Genomic DNA, 26,298 nt, shown 5'->3' with positions numbered 1-26,298 from the left:
AGTGATTACGCACAGCACAGGATAACTACATGCCACACAGTCAATAAAGCTGGCATAGCTGGATTCAGAGGTAGAAAGAGAATGGTAGCTACCAGGAGCTGGAGGAAGGGAGAAATAGAGAGTTTTCATTTGAATGTCAGCTTTGCAACATGAGAAGAGTTCTGTGCCTGGGTGGTTGGTGATTATAGCACAGTGGTGTGGATTTACATGATGCTCTTGAACCAGACTCCTAAAATGGCAATATTTGTGTATATATTAATATATATACATATGTATGTGTATACACACATACACACACACACACACACACATATATATACATGGTTTTTAAAAGCGCTATGTAATAGGCAAAGTACTCTCTATATAGATATAGTGCTGGCGACATACATTTATGTTTTGTTAGAAAAAGATCATTGATTTGGGAGACAGAGGGTTGGAGAGATGGCTCACTAACTGCTCTTGCAGGGGGTTTGATTGCTACAACACATATGAGGGCTTACAACTGTCTGTAGGGTTCCCAATACTTATATGACCCCTGTGGCTCCTGAAAAGATGTGTTTCACATACATACTAGGCACTCAGGCACACAAGCACACAGACACAAAGTAAACATGTTTTCAAAATAAAAAGACAATTTAAATAAAGCCATAGGACCTGGGAAGATTTGAGGGGGTGAATAGTACAAAAATACATTGTACAAAATTCTCAACAACTAATAAAGCAGTGACAAAAAAAAAGCCATAATCAATGACTAGACGGTAACAAGATGTCTACTTGGTTTTGATTGAATTGAGGGGAAATGTCTTTTGAGACTGAGAGGAATTCAATCACTGCGGTGGGTGAGATGCACAGGGAAGGCTCTCCTTTTAGCATGGTGCTTCTCTTCAGTACTTCAGTTACTGATGTAAAGTAGATACATCCTCAGGAGCACCGGGGAACTGGAGTGACTTCTGGGATAGCTCGAAATGGACAGATCAGAAAGAAAGAAAAAAACTTGTGAATAATTATTCCTGGTTATGCTCAATAAATAAAGAGAATCTTGGTTTAGTTTCATTGTGCTTTTAATGTTTTTGAGGCAGTTGTCTGGGTATCTCTGTAAATAGGTGTTCAATTTTGTGCCTCATACAAGCAAGCCCCACCTACAATTAGTGATTCCTTCAATTGAAGAAAGACAAAGAAAGGATCAGTAAGTTACTAGTGGAGAGAGAGAGACAGACAGACAGACAGACAGGCAGGCAGACAGACAGACAGACAGAGAAAGAGAAACAGAGAGAGAGACTGAGGGTGCAAGAGAAAAAGAAAGAATATAATTTTACTTACTTTTAAATTGAAAATTAAAATCTTTATTGTCATTTTTGATTAGAAAATTAATACTTAAGTGACTCAAAATATCAAATACATATAAGTTAGAGTTATATAAAGTTGCCATATCTCTCTGCCTTTTATGATAGTATTGCTGTTATATTCTTTCAGACCCTCTTCATGTGCATCAATATTTAAAAAATATTTATTTAATGAATTCATTTTAAATATATTCTTTTGGAGTAGGAGATATACGTCTCTGGTAGAGTACTTGCCTAGCATGTATAAGGGTCTGAGTTTAATCACCAACAAAATAAGTAATACTAAAATAAAACACTTCCCTTTCCTATGTAGACACTTACATTGGCTCCCCCCCCCCCCGTCAATCTTTTTTTTTTTTTTTTGGTGATAATTCTACTACTTTAGTCTCTGCCCACTAACAAGTGGAAACTCCATGAATCCAAGAACATAGCCCTGTGACATTTCATACAGCACTAATTAACTAGGCTTACAATTTCATCTGCTGGAATACAGATATATAAATACATATAAATACAGACACATGAAATGGTACTGAACCTTATACCCATTCCTACTTTTTAGAAATACCAGCGAAGGCGGAAGTACAGCCTGTCCGCTGTGTTCCATTCAGCCACCATGTTGCAAGATGTTGGTGAGGCCATTCAGTTTGAGGTCAGCATTGGGAACTATGGCAACAAGTTTGATTCAACCTGTAAACCTTTGGCATCAACAACTCAGTACAGCCGTGCAGTATTTGATGGTAAGACTGGTGTGAAGTTCTCTCTTATTCATGCTTACAGTGGGGACACTTCAGGACAAGAAGCGTGTACCGTATTTACACTCTGATGGTCGTTATCCCCAACATCTCATTAGTTAACTTAAGAAAGAGTATTGGACTTTAGGTACCCACAAGAGTGGTAAACCCATGGGCCAGTGTCCCAGGCTGGATACCAGAGCTCATAAAATCCCAAGACGATGACCCCACTAAATACCACACTCCCTAAAGCAGCTGTACCCCACCATGTGCAAATCCCCCTTAGATTCGATAGTTGACAATGATCTCACACTGGCTCAGACACTGGAAAAGCCAGGCTTCTGGTTTTCACTAGTACTTACCCAGTGCTGTCACTTAGTTCTCTTTTAAAAGATTTCATTTTTCTTTTTAATTGTGTGTTGATGTATACACATAAACAGTCCAACAGAATCGCTATATTTTTACCTAATTTTTTTTTGTACAAGCTGATTTAAAACATAAAATGCCCTAGAAAATGTGAAGCATTTAGTCTTGATTACAGAAAGACTCTGAGTAATGCCAACCCCACCGAGGTTTGCAAAGAACAGGGTGTGGGGTAGGGTTGCTCTTCTTCCAGCAAAAGCAACAATTTAAAAGAACAGTTTTCATGGAGAAACAGTGAATCTAACCTCCAGTGCTCTCTACAATGCCATACGATATAACCATCATGGATGTTCAGCTGCGTGATCCTGAACCGCAACTAGATCCTGAGATGGTTGTCCTCGGTTTGCTGGTGTTTTGGAAAGATTTACAAAACAGATGAATGAACCATCTATTCCTCTGTGGCTTGCCTGATTAAAATTGATGTGTCAGACAGTGCCCGGGTGTGGCTCAGCAGGAGAGAACTGTCCTAGCTTTTATGAGGCCCTGAGTTTAATTTCCACCTCCCATAACAGCAAACAAACCTTAGCCAAGACCATTCCCGAGGCCTGTGGATTAATGGGTAGCTCTGTCTACACATCTATGGAACAAGTACGTTGTCTACTTCAAGTGTCCATGTTCACTGACTCCTGACATTCCATATCAGGGAACTACTATTACTACTTACCTTGGGCCCACACAAAGCCCGTTGTCACCCTGACTTCCTACTGGGAGGATATTAGTCATCGCCTGGATGCAGTGAACACTCTCCTAGTCATGGCAGAACGGCTGGTGAGTTATCTGTCCAGCATTTCCTTTTAGCCGACAGTAAGGTAAGCACGGGGTAGTATGCAAACTTGGCAATGGTAGCACAAGATCCTAAACACACAGTAGAGCAATTTACCAACAATTAAGGTCTGGAGCTTGTAGAAGTTCACTGATACTGGTGCCCAGGCTCTTTCCCCCCCGGATCATTCTACCCCTTACTAATGAGTTACCTCAGTCCATCCCATGGAGACAGCTCACCAGGACATCCACCCTCCAGCCTAAGAAGAGGAAAAACCATGAGTCTCTCATTAGGAAAACCCAGAAGTCATATCCAAATTTCTGCTCACTTCCCATTCACCAGAATTCCAATTGTACAGTTACCCCAACCACAAAGAAGTCTAGTCTTGGGTTTGTGTGAGCACATGCCAGGATAAAGGCTTTCTTACTGAGAAAGACAAGAGGATGCAGAAGGCTGGAGGACAGATGAAAGGGAATGTGTGATGTTAACCTGATTTGCATATAAAGGATGCTTTGTTCCGATAGCCCCGTGCAACTTGTACAACTTTGCTCTTATTACAGAGATAATTTCTGCTATGGGAAGAACTAGGTCTGCTAGTCTCTGCTCTTGCTTCAGAGTAGGGGAACTTCTCTGAAGCCTGGAGGAGGTTGGGGGTCCCTCTGGTAGAGTTGCATAAGAACAGACATATGATTGTCTTCTTGACATTGGTAGGCTACAATAGTGAGGAGAAGGGTGCCACATTTGAGACATTTCTACTTAATTTAAGATGCCAAACTATTTCTATCGGGTATGGGTAAAATCTATCTGGCATTAATATTAATTTAGAGTGTGGGGAAAGGGGCATTTGGACATAATCAATCCATCTCATATGTATGGAAATATCACATTAACCTCATCAATATGTGATTGAAATAAGTTAAGAACAAAATAATTTCAGTTTGCATTAATATTATTTTTATAAGTGCTAGGTCAAGATGTATGAGAAAATATCCGATGAAAAACCCTATAGCAAAGTAAAAATACTGCTTTTTGATATGCAGGCAGCTTTATATCAGAGATGTACATATTTCTACCATCTTTCTATACCACCAAAATGGTGCACATGAATGTCCTGGCTGATGCCCTCAAGACTAGCAACAAGGCATGTGCCAGGTTCTTATTAGGTTCCAAAGTCACAGTCCGGTTTCTGCCTGTGGTGAGGGACATGGTAGCATTGGGGAAATTGAAATCATTGAGTTTTACAGAGCTGGGAAGATAGTCTTGAACCTCACAGGCAGCAAGTGATCACCAGTGTGGAGCGATCAGCTCCAGATTGAACATGCCGCTCACAGCCGTCACTTTGGTTTTGTTTTGCTGACAGCTTCGGAGAGCATCGCAGACCATGGGCATGTCTCCATGGGTAGGGGGTAGGAGCACCAATACAGAAGGGTAACTGAACTTCAGTGTAATTTCCCATTTAGTAAAGATAATCAAGAGGGGTGGATAGATAGCTCTGTGACTAAGAGTGCTTGCTGCTCTTCCAGAAGACCTGGGTTCCCTTCCTAGAACTTACATGGCAGCTCACAACCACCTATAGCTCCCATTCCAAGGGATCTGTTGCCCTATTTTGGTCTCCAAAAGCACCAGGCATATGTGTGGTGCACAGACATACATGTAGGCAAAACACCTGTGCACATAAAATAAAAAAATGAAAAATTTAAAATTAACATTTATACATTTTAATTTTTAAAAATTTAAAATTAATATTTGTAAAAATAAAATTGAACTTGAAATGCAATTTTTTTTTAGATTTATTTATTGTATGTGTATGATTACACTATCTCTGTTTTCAGACACACCAGAAGAGGGCATCAGATCCCACTACAGATGGTTGTGAGCCACCATGTGGTTACTGGGATTTGAACTCAGGACCTCTGAAAGAGCAGTCAGTGCTCTTAACCATTGAGCCATCTCTCTAAACCAAAATACAATATTTTTTTTTATTAGTTTTCAATTCCCTTCCTCAAGAGAGTTGGTGGAGAAATGGCCAAACTTTTTTTCTAGTTATGTTGGGAACATTCTTCAGGGTTTTTTTGCCCTGGTTCTTCTCCTCATCTCCCTCCACTGACCAAGTTGTGTGAGCTCAGGCTAGTCTTAAAGAGGAGTGGCTTTCCATGAGCAAGACTTTGGCTCGGCACGACGGGCACTCCCTTCCCCTCTCTCTTGGCAGATGCTCGAGTATATCAGCATGTTCTGGGCTTAGCTTGTGCTTTCTCAACTCCAGCCCTGAAATAACCATTTCTCTAAGAGGTTTTGGTTGTTTAAATAGGAAGTGACATTTGAAAAACAAAATCTGAATCCTGGAGTGCTCGCAGCTACTGGTATATTGTTGCTTACAGGTCTTGCCAGCCAAGAAATTTATGGTCACACTCACATGCATGTGCACGTCCATACATACACATTATTTTTATATCTGTTAGAATATTGAAGGCCAGAATGGTGCCTCCGATTTTAATCTACCACCAAGGACTTAGTCTATCTTTCCTCCAGTGAGACGCCAGCTTCTGCCATCCTAACTGTAATCATTCAGTTGTTCAAACTTAAACTCCATACGTCAGCCACTGTGAACAACAAGCCTACTGATTGGAGTTTGATACAGTTGGATTGCCTTTGCCTTGTAACTAAGGATAGATAGTCAGAATGCTATTTTCATAGGTTACATGGGTTAGTTCAACTATCCATCTGAAATATAACTGAGTCCATACTGTTTCCACGTATATCCTTCTGAGGGTTCCCTCAACCTATTCCTGATGGGTTCTTTCTGTTTACTTTTGGAGTACATAAAATATTTACATGGTTCCAAAGGTCAAGATACAAGACAAGGTTTTCTCTATTGCTTAAACTTATCAGTGTCGATTGCATTTTGAATAAGAGTAAATAGCACATCGCTTTGGTAAATATTACCAAGTGAGAAACAAAGCCCTCTGGCTTTCTGTAACTAAATCTTTTTATGTCCCTACCCCTGTACCCACTCCCTACCCTGCCTTGGAAATAATGCTTTCTTGGGTATAATGACAGAGTTATCAGTTATCTCTTCTCTTTCTTGATTCCTCAGCAATCAAACATAGAGGCTGTAAAATCAGGGATCCAAGGTAAAATTCCTGCAAACCAGTTGGCGGAGGTGTGGCTGAAACTGATAGATGAAGTTATAGAAGACACGAGGTACAGTAATCCTCTTCTTATCTCCACATCCCCAGCATGCCCTGAATTCTAAGACTGTAAGTGCTTCTCGAATCTTGCCAAGTATTTCTCTGAAAAAAAAAAAAAATGCATTTGAGCATTGTTTTGGGCTTCTTGAAAGTCTCACCCCACCCCAGGAGAAGCCTCCCAATCACCCAGAAAATCTCCATTTTCTAGTTTGGGGCCTAGTCTAAAGTAGCCCAGGGAAGCCTAGTCTGGACTCTGGGAAGGTGGCCCAGCAGCCTGAGGCAAAAGGTGTGTGTGTGGGGTGGGGGGTGGGGTGGAAGAGAGGGAGGAGAAATAACCTGAGCTACTCCCCTGAAGAAGGACTCCTGACTTCCACAGAGAGATAGGAACATGGCTTCCACCACTCAGAACAATGTTCCTAATTCATGTCTTTAGAAATAGCTGGTTGTTGTTGTTACTAAGTGTTTCAAGCACTGCACTCCTTCAGAAACATTTAACACTATAAGAGGAGTAAAAGAGATAGTTAGAACGGCCCCTAAACAAGGATGATGTGCACATTCATTATATGCTAAGAAATAGACAAGAAACAGCAGCAGCAGCAGCAACACACACACACACACACACACACACACACACACACACACACACACACACACACACACTCCAAGCCAGGTTAGATGTAGCCAGTACAAAGACTTAGCCAGTGGACATTTCATAGCTGTGACTTGAAGAAGTAACTCAGATCTTCTGGCATTTAGAAATCAAAAGGGAAAGTGACTCACTCCGACCTCATTCTAAATATTGGCTAATAAAGCCGGGGACAGGGAAGGTCAAAAAGAAAAGAGCATGGAGTACTGGCTCTCTGCTCTCTCCCAGGAAACAGACATTTCCCCCGGCTAGGTCACGCCATCCTCTTGCGCCTCCTAGTGGTTTGTCAGGTCATTGACGAGCAGCTTAAGTCAGAGTGCTTCCTGAGCACTCAAAGCTCACACTGAGAGACTTGGGGATCCTAAGGAGCTACCTCTTAATAAGAAAGAAGGGAGGCCTGTGCCACTGAGAATGATTTACCGACTTAGCCCTTGTGCTCCTTTCACGACCAGCTTCTCACTTTCAAAGGGCTCAAGTGTGACTTCCTAGTTCAACAGCATTCCCATGAATTTTTGCCTTACGTGGCCACCGCGGGATCTTAACCCTTTATACACGTGCTGCCACAATCGTTAATGAAATCAAACAAAAACATGCAGTTACAGCTTTCACTTGGAAAATGCCTGTGAACTGTGGGATTTGCCGAAGAACGCACAGGCATGAGAACACAGGCTGTCTTCAGAGAAGCAAGCTGGCGTCTTTCTAAATGTTATGTCGCAGGAAATTCCACGTTTGAGGAAATCCATGCTAGGATATCCTTCATATAAGGAGTGGGTGGCATGCAAATGATGGTAAATTCTAAGTGGGGACAATATGAATCGAATTTTCTGGTACTGGTGACAGTCTTACCCTGAGGTCTCACCTACTGCCAGGGTGAGAGGGAAACACAGCTGGCAGGGGCTAATCTGTGTCACTTGCTCAGCCATCCCTGCTTTTCTTGGAGAGTATTAACTTGGCTGGAAATTTTCCTATACAAGTGATTCTTCCTGTCTTCTGGAACTCTCTGAGAACCTTCTGAGAGAACAACAGTGATAAAGATGATGGCGGTGGGGATATTTAGACTTTGCCACTTTCAAATTTTTGTTGTCTTTTCTGTTCTGCCAATGCCACAGAGATATCCTCAACTACAGTTTAAACCAAGCAGCCCCTGTAGAATCAGGAGATTGCTCTCATTTCAATCTACGTGAAATGGCATGCAGACAAACATTAAACATGTGGGCAGATGTGAGTGAACTTAGTTTTGAAGCCTAGAATGTCATTCTTAGGTTTCGTTTCTCCTCTCTCCTGTTCTTATAGATACACCTTGCCTGTCACTGAGGGAAAAGCCAACGTCACAGTTTTGGATACTCAGATCCAAAAGTTGCGGTCCAGGTTTCTCTCGCAGATACACGAGGCAGCTCTGAGGATGAGATCTGAAGCCACAGATGTGAAATCCACCTTGTTGGAGATCGAGGAGTGGCTCGATAAATTAATGCAGCTTACTGAAGAGGTAGACCTTGGAATGACGCCGTCATTTGTTTCCAGAGGGATTCTGCCGGAAGACAGGAAGGGTGGGGCAGGTGGTGGGTGGGGCAGGTGGTGGGTGGAGCATCTGCTATATCTGCAACTGGGGTTGGATCTGATCAATAATAAAAACCAAGGACTTAGTGGGCTGAGGAGGCCACTAAGGATTGGGGTGAAAGTCACCTGAATTTTGAGTTGGGTTCCAGAGGAACCTGCAGGAAAAGCATCATGTTCACACTGCTGTTGTGGACTATTTTGTGTGATGGGATAGTAGAACACAATGCAGAGAATTAAAATGTCACTGTAGTATGGATGGGATAAGCCTGGATTTAAATATTAAATCATGTGTGACCTTGGGTAATCTCTTCAACTCACGTCAGCCTATTTCTCCTATGAGGAAAATGGAGAAAAACACAGTACTTATGTCGTAGAACTGTTGAGGGAAGATGATCGTAAAAAAGGACAGAACAGTGTGGGGTATACAGTCGGTGCTGGATAAATGTCCATGGGATACCCTGTACCTCCATGGCTGAAAGAACAAGAGTAAACAGATGCCTCCTGTCCTTTGAGTATCTAGGGTAGTGTCTTAGTTTCTTCTGTGATGCTGTAACAGAATAGCACAGGCTGGAAAGGTTATAAAGAGCAGAGGTTTGTTTTTTGTTTTTTCTTACAGTTCTAGACGCAGGGACTCTCAAGATGAGAGACCTAAATCTGACAATGATTTTTTTTTATTGTTTTATATCACTGGAGATGAGTAGGGAAATGAGAGAGAGAGAGAGAGAGAGAGAGAGAGAGAGAGAGAGAGAGAGAGAAACAGAATGCAGCTGGGACTGGGCCTGCTCTCACACAATGCCTGTTCATATGATAACTAACCCACTCCTGCTATAATGGCACAAATAAAGCCTCAGACATACAACCTTGAGGAGCATGTTCAAACATACCCACCATAGCAGTGGATGGCTGCTTCAAGGTTCCTGACGAGAGCTTTCTGAATAAAGCTACTGATGGCTTTCTTCAAGTGATGCTTGAGAGGCAGAGGGTATTTTCTAAAATACCTTTCAGATCAGAGAGGGTTACACCTCTTCTTGCTCCCCTGTGCCTCTCCTTCTGCTCCCCTGGCTACCCACAACCCATCTCTTAGCTCCGAGTAATCACAGTGTTACTATAGATGAGTGCCTCCCGACTCTGAGACATGGTCTTAACCACAGCCCCTAGTGTCTAGCCTAGTGCTATTTCTCCAGTCTCTTCACGTGTAAACTCATGTTTGCTTTCTTTCCCATCTGACCCATTGCCCAGCCTCAGAACAGTATGCCTGACATTATCATCTGGATGATCCGTGGAGAGAAAAGACTGGCTTATGCACGAATCCCTGCCCACCAAGTCTTGTACTCCACCAGTGGTGGGAACGCCTCTGGAAAATACTGTGGCAAAACTCAAACCATCTTTCTGAAGGTATCCCTTCATTCTGTGATGGGAAATACATGCAAATTTCTCTTCTGAAGGAGGGGTTGCTTTGTAACGGTCTACCTTTTGTATAGCTAAGATGTGTAAGATCAATTCTAACGTGTTCTGGTCTCTTCTTCTGGGGCTGTAATTTTTATCATGACACGAGGGTGGCTGGCATTCAACCACAGACATCTTTCTAGATGTCTCTGACATTAATAGTAACATGACGCCATTTGCTTTTTGACATGAACTTTCTACTCTTAGTGTCTCATATAAGCAATACATTTCTTCCATTGATGCTGATTGGTGTTTAGGGAGAAAAGGTGGTATAGCCAGTTGTGGTTCAAGGTTCTCTAGAACAGACAGATAGAATAAATACACATTAAGAGGGGATTTATTACATTGGTTTATATGATATAGTCTGAGTGGCTCAACAATGGATGTCTCAAACAGAAAGGCAAGAACTTAGAAACTGATTAGTCTGTGAGGCTGGATGCTAAACATTCTCAGTTTGGCACTGAAGGCTCGGAGGATTCCTAGAGAGCCACTGGTCTTCAGTTTCCACTGGAAGCTGGAGGCTGAGTCCTAATATTAGGGACTCAGCAGCAGCAGCAAAGTTGATGAACTTGCCAGCCAAAGTGAAGGCAAGCAGGCAAAAAGAGACGAGTTTTCTTCTGTCTCCTTTATCTGGGCTGCTACCAGCAGATACTGCCCACATTTAAGATAGTTTTATACTTCAAATGATACAATCAAGAAAATGCCTCACAGGAATGCCTAGCATCTTGACTTTTAGTTGGTTCAGATCCTGTCAAGTTGACAGCCATTATCAGCCATCACAAACAAAAGGCTCTCTAATATAGGAAAGTTTTGATAATCACTACTAGGACTCCATCCTAGAATACCCCCTTCTCATGAAGAACTTCTCTGGGAGTGTCTTGGAAAACTGACAGAGGCCTAGGGCCACATCAAAGAACTCAGCATAGCTCCCGTTGGCATGCATTGACATCCTATCCTACCCCAACAGGAGCTCCTTGGATTTCAGAAAGAATTATCAATTTTTAAAAAGAGAAAAGGCTGAGTCAAGGCAGTGTGCTCTCTAAAACAAGGGGCTGTCTACTGACTTCTAATCTGTTAACGTTGCTTTTTAACTGGGAGGCTGCAAACAGTGTCGGAATGATCATCTTCTTCCGAATGCCCTACAGGATGAGGCTGACCTCGCACCACAATTATAGCTGCTGTCAGTAGCTTATTAGCAAATAAAGCTTCACAAGAAACCTGAGAAAGAGGCCCAAGGGCTGTGTTTCATGTTAGGTTTCAGAATCTGGTGGATAAACAGAAAAGATGCTTTTAAGAAACTATGTATTTGCGGGGCGGTAGTGGTACATGCCTTTAATCCCAGCACTTGGGAGGCAGAGGCAGGCGGATTTCTGAGTTGGAGGCCAGCCTGGTCTACAGAGTGAGTTCCAGGACAGCCAGGATTACAGAGAAACCCTGTCTCGAAAAACAAAAAACAAACAAACAAAAAAGAAACTATGTATTTATTGACCTCATTTTAATCCTCATTATCTAGTTTTCAAAGTCTTTTGGTTCAGCAATTTCTTTTCTTTTTTTTTTTTTTTACTCTGGGTATCTGGGTATCTCTTTGTAACATTAAAAACATTTAAGACTGCAAAGGGCTTTTGTTTATATGGCTTCCATCCTGCAGTATGTGTTGCAATAGAAATTAAAATAGAAAAACAAACACAGGATACAGGAGACTTTGTTTCAACACCCAAGGGCGAGCACACACACACACATACACACACCCCTTTAGGTCAATTTATAACAGAGCTTTTTGTCAAGACAGTTGTCACATGCTAATGTGTGAGGTGACCAGTGAGAACTTTCGCTTTTATACACCAAGGATTAAGAAGCCAAACACCCAAGGGTGGGGATTTAACAAAACTAGTCATCTATACTGGGTTTTAAAAATCCAGTATAATTTTGTAGTTCTTTGTTTGTTTGTTTGTTTAAGTCACAAGAATTCTTTAGTGGAACTGAAACATCTCATCTTCTGTACCTGACAGCTGAGTACTCTTACTACTGGTGGGGGCAGTGGGATGTCACTGTCCCATCTGCACAAATGTCAACATATCAAAGAAGACAAATCTCACACTGATGCTGTTAGAGAGAGTCTTCTTCTCTTGTAGACCTCCTGAAATGGTCTCTGGGACAGGCAGGAATTTATGGCTCGCACTTTGATTGGTTGGCTGACTGACTGAATTAGAGACAGTTTCTCAATAAAGAAAAAGATACTTCTGAGGACAGAAGTGAGCCAGAGAGCTGGGAAAGAGCAGGCACGCTGAAGGGCTGCATGGAACTTACTGCTTTAGCTGCTGTTTCGGCCTTTGCTGTAGGGTCCTTTGTCCGTTTTAACCAAAGCAAAGACAAACTCAGTCTGGTGGAGCAAAGGGTAGAGGTTGAGCATGCTTTAGGCTTTAACGTATGTCACAGTTTATGTGGTGTCTGTCCCATGTCACCTAAAATGTTGTTGTTTATCCACAGTATCCACAAGAAAAAACCAACGGGCCCAAAGTGCCTGTGGAATTGCGAGTGAACATCTGGCTGGGTTTAAGTGCTGTGGAAAAGAAGTTCAACAGCTTCGCCGAAGGCGCATTCACCGTCTTTGCTGAAATGGTACCTTTGGTGACAGACCTGTCTTCTTCTCTTTTTACCTACCTATAGCTGTCATCACTACCACCTGAAATGCCTCCAAAAGAATCTTAGTCTGACAGATGAGAAGAAGCAACCCCCCACCCCCCACCCTACCTCCCTCACCCCCCTGCCTGAGGGTTATCCACAGTGGAACACTCCAGAGTAGCTACCCACTTTGTGAGATAATTCAAAGAGGTGACCAACCACCAGCTGGTGACCTTGAAAATGGATGCTTCTCCTGCTTGTGGCGCCAGAACCAATATCAGTTGTTCGTATTGGTGCCAACATGAGACACGCTAAATAGCATGCACATATATGCATATACACGTGTTTCTGGTTGTCTTTGGGGGTACTTCACATGTGCCTGTCCATGAATACCTCCTACTATCCTGTCCTAGTGTGGCTATCTCACGACCACACCCCCCAAAGCCACTGAAGGTCACGACCTCCACTCTTAGTGAAGCACTGTTGTCCATGCTGAGGCTTGTGCTTGGATTTTGTTAGTGTCATGCTGGCCTCCAAGCAGAGTAGACGAGAAAACCTTGTTCCTCTACTCTGTACCCTTGCCATGCACACCCTCGTTTCATGGTTCCTTGTGATGACCATTTAGGAGTACTTCCCTTTCAGGCTCAAACCAGCACCTGAGACTATACTATTAAGCTCTTGCTCTGATGCATCAGGCACATAGTCACATTTCCTGCCTCCCTTTGTAGGCAAAAACTTACTTGTGCCTTGAGCAACTCATTTTCTCAATAGAGTCAACATCAGATAAATAGACATATGAGTTTGGGACCAAACAGGGACACCCACCACCCTGGGAAGTCTCACCTCATTCCATGATTGAGAACATGAAGATCAGACCAATGTGGGTTTATACATTCTGAGTTAGAAGGGAATGGCCAGGGTGGTGAGACAGCTCAGTGGTTACAAGTGCTTGTAGCTGAAGCTGATTACCCCAGATCAATCCCTGGGACCCACATGATCAAACAAAAAACCCACTACCAAAAGTTGTCAGGGCTTGCACATACAAATAATTATAACAAGTTTTCTTAACTTAGAAATGAACACACTGCAAACCAGAGTCATCCACTGCTTTCCAGGAAGTTCTTGTTCTACCTGCCATAGTCCAGAAGAGACTCAGCCTGGAAGGCCCCATAAAAGAATCATAGTTCTGATATATTCCTTGTGAACTGCCTGGGGTAGTAAGACCACCAATTAATTATTTCTATGGAGAAATGTGCTCAGATCTAAGCAGTGAACATACAAGAAAACTCTACAAAATGCACACACGTGAGAATTGTTGTGGATATTGTGATGCCACCCTCCTGTTTAATATCACTCCGATAACAGAAACAACTCGCAAGATGCATCCCTGTTTGCAGAACACACTCACAGCCATGTGCACACATAAATTCTAAAATAAGTGTAAGAAATGTGCTGTGCCCAGTTTACAGATGAGCACACTGAATCTTAGGAAGATGAGTGACTCATCCAAAGTTGCCTAACCACTGGCAGACCCCAAGTTTAGGTCCATATTTTTAAGGGGCATATAACTTTTTGCTTTCTGTGATTATCTGGCCTCAGTCCTGTATAGACCTGGATTTCACAGCTGACTTGCTTTCTCTTTCCCTGATAGCGATTGTCCAACTGTGTCTGTTTTTAACAGTATGAAAACCAGGCCCTCATGTTTGGGAAGTGGGGCACCTCTGGACTGGTGGGACGCCATAAATTCTCTGATGTCACAGGAAAAATAAAACTCAAAAGAGAATTCTTTTTACCTCCCAAAGGCTGGGAGTGGGAAGGAGACTGGGTGGTTGACCCTGAACGAAGGTGAGTGTTTGAATTTCTGTGTCACTTGTTTTGTTTAGGAGTGTGTGTATGTGTGTGTGTGGGGGGGGGGGTCTGTCTGTCTGACTGTACACATGTATGTATGTCTGTACATGTATGTGTTTATGTGTCTGTGCATTTGTGTGTGTGTGTCTGTATGTGTGTGTGTGTGTACCTGTGTGTGTCTGTGTATGTGTCTGTATGTATGTGTGTGTTTGTGCAGGTGCATGCATGCCATAGCAGACATGTATGTTTGTACATATGTGTGTGTATGTGTGTCTGGGCATGTGTGTATGTTCCTATGTGTGTATATCTATACCTCTATGTGTGTTTGTGCAGGTACATGCAGCCATAGCACACATGCATGTCTATACGTGTGTGTATGTGTTTGTTTGTGCAGGTGCATGCATATCATAGCATACATGTGAACATCAGAAGACATCTTTTAAGAGTCAGTTCTCACCTTATACCTTGTTGAGCCAGAGTCTTCCATTTCTGCTATTTTTGTTCCTGTGTCCAGGCTAGATGGTACACTGCTTCCTGTCTCTGCCTTCCAGCTCACCTTAGGGATGCTGGGATTATTGTTGTACATCACCACATCCAGCTTTTTAGTGGGTTCTTGGAATCCAGCTCAGGCTGTCAGGCTTGAGTGCTGGCTGGAGATTTTACCCACTGGACCATCTCCCCAGCCCCTCCATAATCATCCTTATCAATATAATTTTACCCACTGATAGGACTAAGTCCATAGAAACTTACAGGAAGTTGGAAGATACCATCAGTCCCAAAAGACAAGAGTAAGAGGCACCTAAGGAAATGTAGGGTGCAGGTCTGTAAAGCCTGCCTGCTCAGGGGCTAAAGTAGGAGGACTGCTCTTTCCAAGTCTGCCTGGAGAGCAGACTAAGTCCAAGCTCAGCAACTTAGCAGGACCTAGTCTCAAAAGACAAAGTAAAAACCAGTCATGGAGACTAGTGGGTATGTAACTCAGTGATAGACTACTGCCCTCTCAGGAACAAGGCTATAGATTCGATCCCCCATGCAATGTTGTCTACACTTCGATCTAGATATGGCTCTACAGCCATTACAAATGTGCTCTGTATTAGATATCAAACCCCAAACAAATAGCTGAGGTGCCTATTTAACATATCAAAGGGGATTCTGGCTGCTAGGTTCTCAGAATCTACCTGTTACAGAATTAACATGGCTGTCATACCCTGCTCTGACCCTAGACTCTCCAGCTCAGAGCAGGGCTTCCCTTCCCCCAGCTTCTCTGATTCCTATATAATCCAGCCATTTTGTCCATGTTGGTCTTTTTTGTCTCCTGGTTGCTTGGCCACTTGATTCAAGGCTCCTCTCTTACCTGCCTCCCCTTTTCTCTTTCTTCCTCTCTCTTCTTTTCTCCCTCTGCCTTTAACCACCCCATCCCACCCCCAGCCTGGTTTAGTCTGGTTCATTCAGGAGCCTCTATCCATGCTCTCCGTCACAAACCTTCTCCTCTACCTTAACAGCATCATATCCTAATCTCATTTTTAAATTCATCCGCTAATATGTTAATAGATGAGTCATAGGTCCCTTTTGCCAGAGGAAAGGACAATGACTCCTCTTAGCAAGTAGGGACTATTTTCTCAAGTCCCGGAATGAATGTTGGCTTTTGTCTAAATGCCAGACTTTTAGGAGAAGGAATTTCTTGAGACCAGACACTAGTAGGCAGTGTGCTGAATAACATCTAATTCATTCGTAACTACAGTCCTCCCAGATAGGCAGCTGCACAGTGGTGGCACATGCCTTTAATCCAAGTACTTGGGAGGCAGAGGTCAGCAGATCTCTGAGTTCGAGGCCAGCCTAGTCTATACAATGAGTTCTAGGACAGCCAGGACTATACAGAAAAACTATTTCTTGAAGAAAAAAAATCTGAAGGATATCTGCACTGGCCACCATTTCCTACATCATGGCAAGAGGACACAAGACTCCTGGTTCAGAGGCAAAGGACTTTAGTTGCCCACATCAAGAGTAAATGGTTGAATGTTAGCATTTTCTGTGGTTCACTATGCTCCTCCCACTGAGTGATGTGAAGAGGGCCAGATGATGTTTGCACCTGCAGTGGGCTTGTGTTGAGGAGGGGAAGCCTGGATTTCAGACCTCAGTTCTTTCAGAATGAGCATGGCAACACACTGGCCCCTTGCTCTAGGCAAAGACACAATCCCTATCTTTGATGACCATTCCCCATCTAGCATTGTGGAGAAGCGAACTCATCACAAAGGCCAACAGTGCTCAGCAGGCAGGATGTAAAGAGACACAATAAATCCATGGAGAACTACCTCCAAACAAGAAATATGATCTTCACTTTGCAAATGAGGAGACGGAGATCTAGAGAGATTAAGTACTTGTCCAAAGGCACAGATTCCTGCAAATGACAGGGCACGCAAGCCAACGTTCAGTCATGCTTGCCCGTCTTTAAAAAACATTAGGGAGTATGTGTCAAAGAGGTGAATTATGTGTTGTGTGAATTACATCTCCAAAGTTGTTATTAAAAAGAAAAGACATATGTACTGGAGACAATTTATCTTGGTGGTTCATTGCTTGCCTCACGTGCTCAAGGTCCTGGGTTTTACTCTCAATACTCTCCAAAATAAAAAAAAAAACAGAGGAACAAGCCAGGCAGTGGTGGCACACGCCTTTAATCCCAGCACTTGGGAGACAGAGGTGGGCAGATTTCTGAGTTTGAGGCCAGCCTGGTCTACAGAGTGAGTTCTAGGACAGCCAGGACTACACAGAGAAACCCTGTCTTGAAAAACAAAACAAAAAACAAACAAACAACAAAAAACAGGAATAGAAAGCTAAATGCTTCTCCTGATTTCTAAATATTGCCAGCAGGGTTGGGGACACAGTTCAGCAGGTTGACTGCTTGCTGGGAATGTGCAAAACCCTAGATTTGAGCTCTAGTCCTGAGTAATCCAGGTGTTGTGACCTATGCCTGTATTCCCGGAACTCGGAGAATCAGGGATTCATCCTCTGCTTAGTGAATCTCAATCAATCACCTGTAAGTACAACTGTTGCTGAGTATTAATTCCAGAGCTCCCTCTTCTGGCCGTCTTGTATGGCAAGCTTGGGGACCTGTATTGTAAGGTCTCTGATTATGTATAGCTTGGTCTTTAGAGTCTCCTCTTGGACCTTAAAGTGGGAGGAAAATAAACGTGCTGTTCTGCCTGACCCAGTGCCCACACGCCCTTGCTTCTGGTGTAGGACTGTTTGCTTTGTTTGGAGTTGTGTGGATTGGTGTGTGAGTTGTGGGGAGAGGCAGGTGTTGGATTGGACAGAGGAAAAGGTGCTGAGGACAGGGGAAAGGTAGAGCGAATTGTGACTGGAAAAACACAAGGCTGGAATGCCAGAGACAGCCGCCAAAGGGTTTAGCCTCCTTTGGGGTTCAGAGGAGTGATGGATGATTTCGATTTATACAAATGGTCAGGGCCGTTTGCTTTTTGATATCCCTCCAGTGTTTGATTTCAGGGAGGGTAGGAAAGAAAGGAAAAAAGAACCCTCATTTGAGGGTCCCTGGCAGAAAACTTAAGACAAGGTTGGAGCCTCTGTGCTCCAACTGTGGGTTTTTGAAGTAGCTCTAAAGCCAAGCAAAAGCTGGCAAGGAGGAGAAGAGTCAGTACAGAATACTTAAGGGCCCAAGAGGGCCTGGAGTCTCAAACGAGCCGGCTTGGCTGTGTACTAAGAAACCATCAGTTTATGTCGTGGTGAGAGAGCAATCCATGGGCACACATTTCCACACTGCCTCGAGCCTGCCTCCACTCCATTTTTTAAAATAGGCCATAGAGGAATATTTCCCTACTCTTTGAACTACCAGCCAAGAGTTTTACTGAGAAAATGCTGGAAAGCCTGTACTGAAAGGAGAAGTGGAAGACACTCTCTTGGTCCTGTAGGAAGCGGTTCACAGCACGGTTTCCCTGGCTCCATCTTAATTACGAGGAAGGAGCAGCCTTGCCAATGTGAAGAGTCCTCTATAATTTAGGTCTCACTGCCCCACCATCCCCCTCCTTCGAATGAATGTCAAAAGCTTTGAGTTCAAAGTCGAATTTGGAATGGGGGGTAAGGGGTGGGGACCAAAAGGGCTCAAGCAAGAAGGGAACTGGTGTCCTTCCAGGCTGTAGGAGCAATAGCTAGGGTTGCTGCTCCGGTTCCATTTCGCCTCGGTAATAGGAGCCCTCTCTCGCCCACAGCCTCCTGACTGAGGCTGATGCAGGTCACACGGAGTTCACTGATGAAGTCTACCAGAATGAGAATCGCTATCCTGGAGGCGAGTGGAAGCAGGCAGAGGACACCTATACTGATGCGGTGAGCCGTTTGCTCTCAACATGGACCCTCCTGTCCCACCGCTGTGCATCATGGGGCAGGCTCCATCCGCTCTTCGGCTACGGCCGGTTCCAAATAATCTCCCATTTACATCTGAAGCCACGCAAGTGCATGCTCACTACTTACGTCCACAGTAAAAACTAGGCTTCTGACTAGACAGTGCTATGTGGTAAGGTTTGAGTTGTACATGTTTTTTTAGGTAAAAATGTATTATCTAAGTGGTTTTAAAAATCGTGACAAATGAAAGGCCCTCTTTAAAGAAATGCACAGGCAAACAAACATACACACACTCTTTTTTAAAAAATGGAGCTAAAGGGATGGCTCAGCAGTTAAGAGTACCTGGTGCTCTTGCAAGGGACTGGAGTTGGGCTCCCCACGCCCATACTGGCGCTCACAAACACCTGTACTGAGGCTACATAGGATCCAATATCCTCCTGCAGCCTCTGTGAGTACTCTTATACGTGTGCACATATTTACACATATCCCCATGAATAAAATTACACATTTTTTTAAAAAAAAATCTTTAAAAATAAATCCAAATAACATTTAAGGAAGTGAGAAGTAACTACTTCTCCCCACTCACACCACCCACCACAGGATAACCACGGTTGCCGGTTTCAGTGCATGCACATGTGTATTGTTTCCTCTTCTAAGTAGAAGTGTGCTGTACATAACATCCGTCTACAAGGTGCATTTTCACATAATGATATGTTTGAGCACCTGTGTGTGTACATGTTCATGTGGACGTGCACAGGGCCACACATACAGGTGTGTGCACATGCATGTAGAGACAAGGTCAACATACAGGGTATCTTCCTCCACCACTTCCTACCTTGTTTTCTTGGGACAGGATTTTTCAGTGAAGCTGGGCCCCACTGACTGAACTGGACTGTCTGGCCAACAAGTTCCTGGGATCTATTCATCTCCTCCCTAGCACTAGGTTACAAATGTGTCATTTCACTCCTGGCTTTTATATGCCTGCTGGGCTTCTGAAGTAATTATTAACTGAGCCATCTTTCCAGCTCCAGATCATCTTTTGATAACGGTAAATACAGAGCTATGAACTTGGCATAGGCCCCCCCATTGTCATTTAGTTGTTTTTCTCATAGACATTTAGGGTTTGGTAGTCTGGGGTAAGTTTTTTTTCTTTTGGTTCGTCTTTGGTGTTTATAAAAGATGTGGCAGAAGTGAATACTTTAAACAACCATTTTTACACAATCACTAAAAGCTTAAGTCAAGAAAAATATCCTTGGAACTGTGTCAGAGTCTAAGTGCATAAGGGCGCTGTGATTATCTTGCCAAATGGCTCTGCAGGGAAGTGGTAGACACTTGCAGCAGCAGTGCAAGAGGGGACTTTGTTTCCATCCTTTCCCCCTACAATGTATTTGCTGATCCACAGACAAGTGGTACCTGCTACTATTTGCCTTGGCATTCTCTTAATCTAAAATCTAAAATGAGGCTGGGAATTTCCCATGTGTATAGCCACCTTTATGTCTTTTACATACGAACTTTGTCATCGTAACTCTTTTGAGTTTTAATGTAAGCCAAAGTCAACACTTAGTAGAAACTTTGCTCAACCTCACATGATCAGTCTCTGGTAGCGTTTTCTGATCATGAACACACATATTTTAACGCTTGATCTGGTTTCTGTTTTGTTTTGTTTTTTTCCTAAGTAAACTCTCATAAAGTGGCACCATCTAACAATATTAAATGAGACCATAAGAAATCACTAATGTTTGACCATTTTAGCTTGCAAAACCAAGAATTTTACATGGTTCAACTTAATACTCTTCTCTAATAGTAAAAACAGAAGGTACTGGAGACATGTGATTTTAATGTAGCATTTGTATGTAAGTAAAAATTAAAGGTTTTCTGAATAAAATTGATCTCAACGATGTATCTATAGAGACATGCAGATTCTTTAGTTAAGTATCAGGAAACTTTCCTCACCTTTGGATCTCATTCACATCTGTCTGTCTATCTGTCTGTCTGTCTCTTAGAATGGAGATAAGGCAGCATCACCCAATGAGATGACTTGCCCTCCAGGTTGGGAGTGGGAAGATGATGCATGGATATATGACATAAATCGAGCAGTGGATGAGAAAGGTAATGTACATCTGCTTACCTGAGTATGAGTCTGCAGAAAGACCTCAGTTAACCAGAGCAAAGGTTCCATGGGAAGAAGGATCCTATCTCCACCTAGGTCACGTGGTGTCATCCGTACCTACTCAAATGAGTATCTGACTCAAACCAAGAGATGGACAGATGCTGGATGAGGAGATGTCAGGAGTGGAAAATGGAGGTGCTAAGGCCAGCCAGCTGGACTTTAGGGTACTTAGAAATCCCTAGTAGGAATATAGGAGAGACCTAGTGCTTGGATTTTCTCTTTCCTAACTCCATCATCTACCTGAGATAATCAACCTTAGAGGTAGTCCTAGAACTAAGGTAGGAGAATGGCAAAATGTCTTACATGCCATCTCACTGGCGATCATGTGATCAACATTGCTTCTAGGTACAGCCCTGCTCATCTTTCTCTACAGATGGTCAGGTCAAGTAAACTTACCATTTGGAACTGTCAAAAGAAAAAGTAACATTAATTTGTTCCTCTAAGTTGTGATAATATGTGAGCAGAGTGGGATTGATATGTAACAGTCCAAATTGATGTTGAATTGGTTGGAATGCACATACCGGATTATGGTATACATAATGGCAGTTATTGAGTAATAACTATGTATCAACCACATAGTTGTATGTCTTTTATCTTTAAAAGGTTGTGATGTTGGAACACAAATGGGTTACCAGCTTGCAGGAAACACTATTGAAGGGTTAAGGTTGTAGCTTGATGGCAGAGTGCTTACCTGGTATTCACTGGGCCCTGGGTTCAAATCCCAAAGAGCAGAAAGGTTGAGTACCTTTTTTTTTTTTTTTTTTTTTTTTTTTTAAGATAGGGTTTCTCTGTATAGCCCTGGCTGTCCTGGAACTCACTCTGTAGACCAGGCTGGCCTCGAACTCAGAAATCCGCCTGCCTCTGCCTCCCAAGTGCTGGGATTAAAGGCGTGTGCCACCACTATCCAGCAGTTGAGTACCTCTTAGCCAAAATGCCAGGGCCCAGAAGTGGGTTTTGGTTTGAGAAATTGAGAAATGTTCAGATTTTGGAATATTTCAACATGACATACTTTGTATTTTCAGATTAGGTGTGTTCAACCCCATGACAGTCACAATAGCAGAGAATATCTGTGAGCAGAGAGAGGAGCTATGTTTTTCCTAGCAAGTTACTTGCTGATCACACAGATGTATCTCTTTTGGGTAACTATTCTCAAACTCTGTTGCAGGCTGGGAATATGGCATTACCATTCCTCCTGATAATAAGCCCAAATCCTGGGTTGCAGCAGAGAAGATGTACCACACTCACAGGCGGCGGAGACTGGTCCGAAAACGCAAGAAAGACTTGACACAGCCAGCTTCTAGTACCGCAAGGGTAAGAGGGAAAGGGCGGTAGGAGGGAGCTGGACCCTGTGCTCTGCCTACCACACTATGCAGAGTTCCAGCTACAGGGCTGTTTCTGCAGAGCCATTTACAAATCAAGGATCTGATGCTGGGTTCTGGAAACGTACCTGGGGATGCTAGAAATCCCTCCCTTAAGCCTGTACTGAGCAACTCTGGGGATAAGAACACAGTAATCTGCGTTCTCACAAGCCCTCCAGAAGAGGCTGAGGCAGCCTGGAGGATGAGACTTGTAGAAGGATAGAAAAAGACTCAGAGATTATGCTGGCAGAGTAAGACAGAGGTGCTGTTACCTCAAAACCTGAAACAAGATGCAGAATTCAACCCCTGGGAGCAAGACTTATAACTAACTATGACCGAAAACAACCTGGGGAGGAAGGGTGAATATTTCAGCTCACATGTCCTGATAACAGTCCATCATAAAGGAAGTCAGGACAGAAACTGAAGGCAGGAGCCTGGAGGCAGGAGCTGGTCGAAGGCCATGAAGGAATGCTTCTTGCTAGCTTGCTCCTCATGACTTGCTCAGCCTGCTTTCTTATAGCCCAAAATCTCCTGCCCAGAGGTGGCACCATCCACAGTAAGCTGGGCCCTCCCACATCCATCATTAATTAATCTACAGGCCAACCTGGTAGAGACATTATTTTATTTGAGGTTCCCTTTTTTCCCAAATGACTTGAGCTTGTATCTAGTTGACATAAAGCTATCCACACCCTAATTTAATTAGGGCATTACAAGGCTTTAAAATGCATAGTAAATTAAGTGTAATAATAATACGAAATCAATAATAAGCAACATGTTTGATACATCTCGTAGAACACTTGACACACATGTACATCATGCATAAGCTGTAAGGTCTGAGCGTTCTCAATCCACACATGGAGTTCATAGGCATGGAATAGACTTGCCTTAGGTCATGTCTCCAGGAAGTGACAGAGATGACCTTTGAACCCAGGTTAGATTGATTCTAAACAGGAACTCTTCCTATTTCTCTAAAGGCTCAACTCTTGTAGGAGCTATGAAATTACACTTTACTCAGTAATGAGTTTCCCGAGAGCAAAACCAGAGCAACATCATCTTGGCGCCCTCCTTGCTTTGCAGCATGTTCCCGGGACAGGGTGTGGTAGAATGAATGAGGCTTAAACGCTGCATCCTCTCATCCTGATTGGGTGAGACGTTTCTAGACTTGCTCCCCTTTCTCTTTCCACACGAGCACCAACATGACTCTGGAAGAACACGGGGCCACCAGTCAGAAACCCCAATTCCGCCCATGAGCCTTGCTGGAACTTCAACCATATTCTCTAGCCTGCTTCATTCTCAGTCACACAAAATATGCCATTGCCCCTATCCAACTATCACAAAGGAAGATACAAGATCACGTGAAATGTGTACTCGACGTTTATTTGAAGCAGAAAAGAATTAAAGGCCATACACGAATAGCAACCCTACACGAAGCTCTTGTTTCTAGATTAATCAATAGTAGTCAGTATTATTTTCCATTCATTCCATCTGGTTCACTTGTAAGACACTTAGAGAATATTTTGGCCATTCAATGGAGGTGAAAGCCACACCATCTTTTTGTTCAGTGATACCTCAGCCTGAGGACAATTGCCGTCGTGTAACAGAAGCACAGGTGTGTTAAAGGAATAGGATAAAACATTGAAAACAGAGCATGTGCATGTAGAAACCGTGTTTAACTTAAAAGCACTGTACTCGGTGATTAGCTATCACAGAAACAATATACTCTGATTATAGAATCATTGCTAATAACAGCAGGCATTAGCACAAACAGGACATTTAAATCTGAAGGGATGTTATCATTTTTATCCACACGTAAAATGCAGATGGTAATTCTTTCCAAGCAATGTCGAATTCATGTGTTCTCATGAGCAATCTGAGAAAGAATCCACCCACTCTCACTCACGCCTGTGTCTGAATGGTTACTACAGTTGCCTGGTACCTCTCTGTATTTCTACAGTCCCTCAGCTCTGCCAAGTCAGAGATCCCCTTTATTCTGACTTTGCTGTATCCCTGGCTCCTTACCCAGTCAGTACTCGACAGAGAGTGGATTTGTGTGACTACATATTTGTCCATTGACCATATCGATATGAGGAAGATTATTATTCATCACTAACAGTTGTACTTCTATTTTAGGCCATGGAGGAACTTGAAGACCGGGAGGGCTGGGAATATGCTTCGTTAATCGGCTGGAAATTCCACTGGAAACAGCGCAGTTCAGACACCTTTCGCCGCAGGCGCTGGAGGAGAAAAATGGCTACTTCCGAGACACACGGTCCAGCTGCCATCTTTAAACTTGAAGGTGCCCTTGTAAGTAGCCAGAAGCTAAAGTGTGATTAATGATGGTGTAAAGGACGTGTGAATTAGGTAGAAAGCACAGCCAAGTCCAGAGAGGCTCCTGTAACCCCAGTGCCCTGAGTGTCCAGTGACTCCCATCTTAGGAAGAAACCACTACATGAGAATAGTACCTCAGAGCAACAGTGCAGACACATCTCTTTCTCCCAGCATTTTTTTTTTTTTTTTTTTTTTTTTGGTTTTTTGAGACAGGATTTCTCTGAGTAGCCCTGGCTGTCCTGGAACTCACTCTGTAGACCAGGCTGGCCTCGAACTCATCTCCCAGCATTTTTTTTTTTAGTATATCTGCCAGGATCCTGGTTTCAGGAAGCATCTAGTAATTTTGAAGGCACAGATGTCTTGGTTGATTACGATGATGATGGTGATTGGTGGTGATGATGATGGTGGTGATGGTGATAGTGATGATGATGACTTCCTCCTACTTTAGGGGGCAGACACCACAGACGATGGAGATGAGAAGAGCCTAGAGAAGCAGAAGCACAGTGCCACCACTGTGTTTGGAGCAAACACGCCCATTGTTTCCTGTAATTTTGACAGTAAGTTTTAAGCATGGCTGTGAACTCCGGGTCTATCACTTTTATCTCTAGAAAACTCTTCAGATTGTCAAATGTTATAATACATGTACACAGATGAAGATAACTTTCAATGTCTTCACTTCATGATGAGGATTCATTAAATGCATTTAAAAAAAACATATCGTATTTGGGATGACGGATGACCAAATTACTGGTCTTAATTTCCATTTAAAATATACTCTTTCTGGCTAGAAAATGCTAAATTATTATCTTAATTATGCAAAAATGGCTAAAATTTTAAAGAAGACCTGATCTCAGTGTCAGACTTCAAGAATTTCAGAATGTTATTAATAATGGCATATGTTTACATAGGACTTAAAATGTTCCAGATATTCAAGCATTCATAGTTCTGAAATTCATGCAGTCAGTCACAATACTCTACTATTCCTCAAATTGTGTGTGTGTGTGTGTGTGTGTGTGTGTGTGTATCTGTGTGTCTTTGTGTCTGTGCGTCTGTGTATGCATGAGTGCATGTTGGTATGTGTGCATATATACATGTGACAATGTGCGTCAGCGTGTGCATTAGTAAGAGTCTGAATGTCTACGGGCGGTAGTGGCGCACGCCTTTAATCCCAGCACTTGGGAGGCAGAGGCAGGCAGCCTGGTCTACAGAGTGAGTTCCAGGACAGCCAGGGCTACACAGAGAAACTCTGTCTCAAAAAAAAAAAAAAAAAAAAGAGAGAGAGAGAGAGAGAGAGAGAGAGAGTCTGAACATTTTTAAAAGTCAAGGAAAGTTTTAACAGATAACTGGTCCAGACATAAATCTCACACAGCACTGAGACCTTGCTCTAACTGCTAGAGGTTCAGGCTCATCTGAGAGTGTGATGAACAGCTGTGCACTGAACCCAGGAAGGTCACAGTGGGGCTAATGGTCCTCTGAACGAAGTGCTGGCATTGGGATTGATCTAGCAGTTATTTATTTGGTTTCA

General features: G+C 43.0%; 1 protein-coding gene across 2 annotated transcripts in view; it reads left to right on the top strand.

Moving 5' to 3' along the window:
* Myof (myoferlin) overlaps positions 1-26,298 on the top strand; it is a 145,687-nt gene that overhangs the window by 77,069 nt on the left and 42,320 nt on the right. For both annotated transcript variants that reach the window (XM_034499154.2, XM_034499162.2), the window contains 12 exons: positions 1,906-2,083; positions 3,144-3,268; positions 6,358-6,464; positions 8,391-8,583; positions 9,894-10,049; positions 12,588-12,719; positions 14,404-14,567; positions 18,788-18,902; positions 20,921-21,026; positions 22,253-22,398; positions 24,576-24,749; positions 25,222-25,330. In XM_034499154.2, the coding sequence (XP_034355045.1) occupies positions 1,906-2,083; positions 3,144-3,268; positions 6,358-6,464; positions 8,391-8,583; positions 9,894-10,049; positions 12,588-12,719; positions 14,404-14,567; positions 18,788-18,902; positions 20,921-21,026; positions 22,253-22,398; positions 24,576-24,749; positions 25,222-25,330 (1,705 nt within the window). The remainder of the gene's footprint in view (positions 1-1,905; positions 2,084-3,143; positions 3,269-6,357; positions 6,465-8,390; positions 8,584-9,893; positions 10,050-12,587; positions 12,720-14,403; positions 14,568-18,787; positions 18,903-20,920; positions 21,027-22,252; positions 22,399-24,575; positions 24,750-25,221; positions 25,331-26,298) is intronic.

The sequence above is a fragment of the Arvicanthis niloticus genome, chromosome 1 (assembly GCF_011762505.2).
Source record: "Arvicanthis niloticus isolate mArvNil1 chromosome 1, mArvNil1.pat.X, whole genome shotgun sequence".
Taxonomy (NCBI): domain Eukaryota; kingdom Metazoa; phylum Chordata; class Mammalia; order Rodentia; family Muridae; genus Arvicanthis; species Arvicanthis niloticus.
Note: the sequence above shows the minus strand (reverse complement) of the source record. Positions and strands in the feature narration are given on the sequence as shown.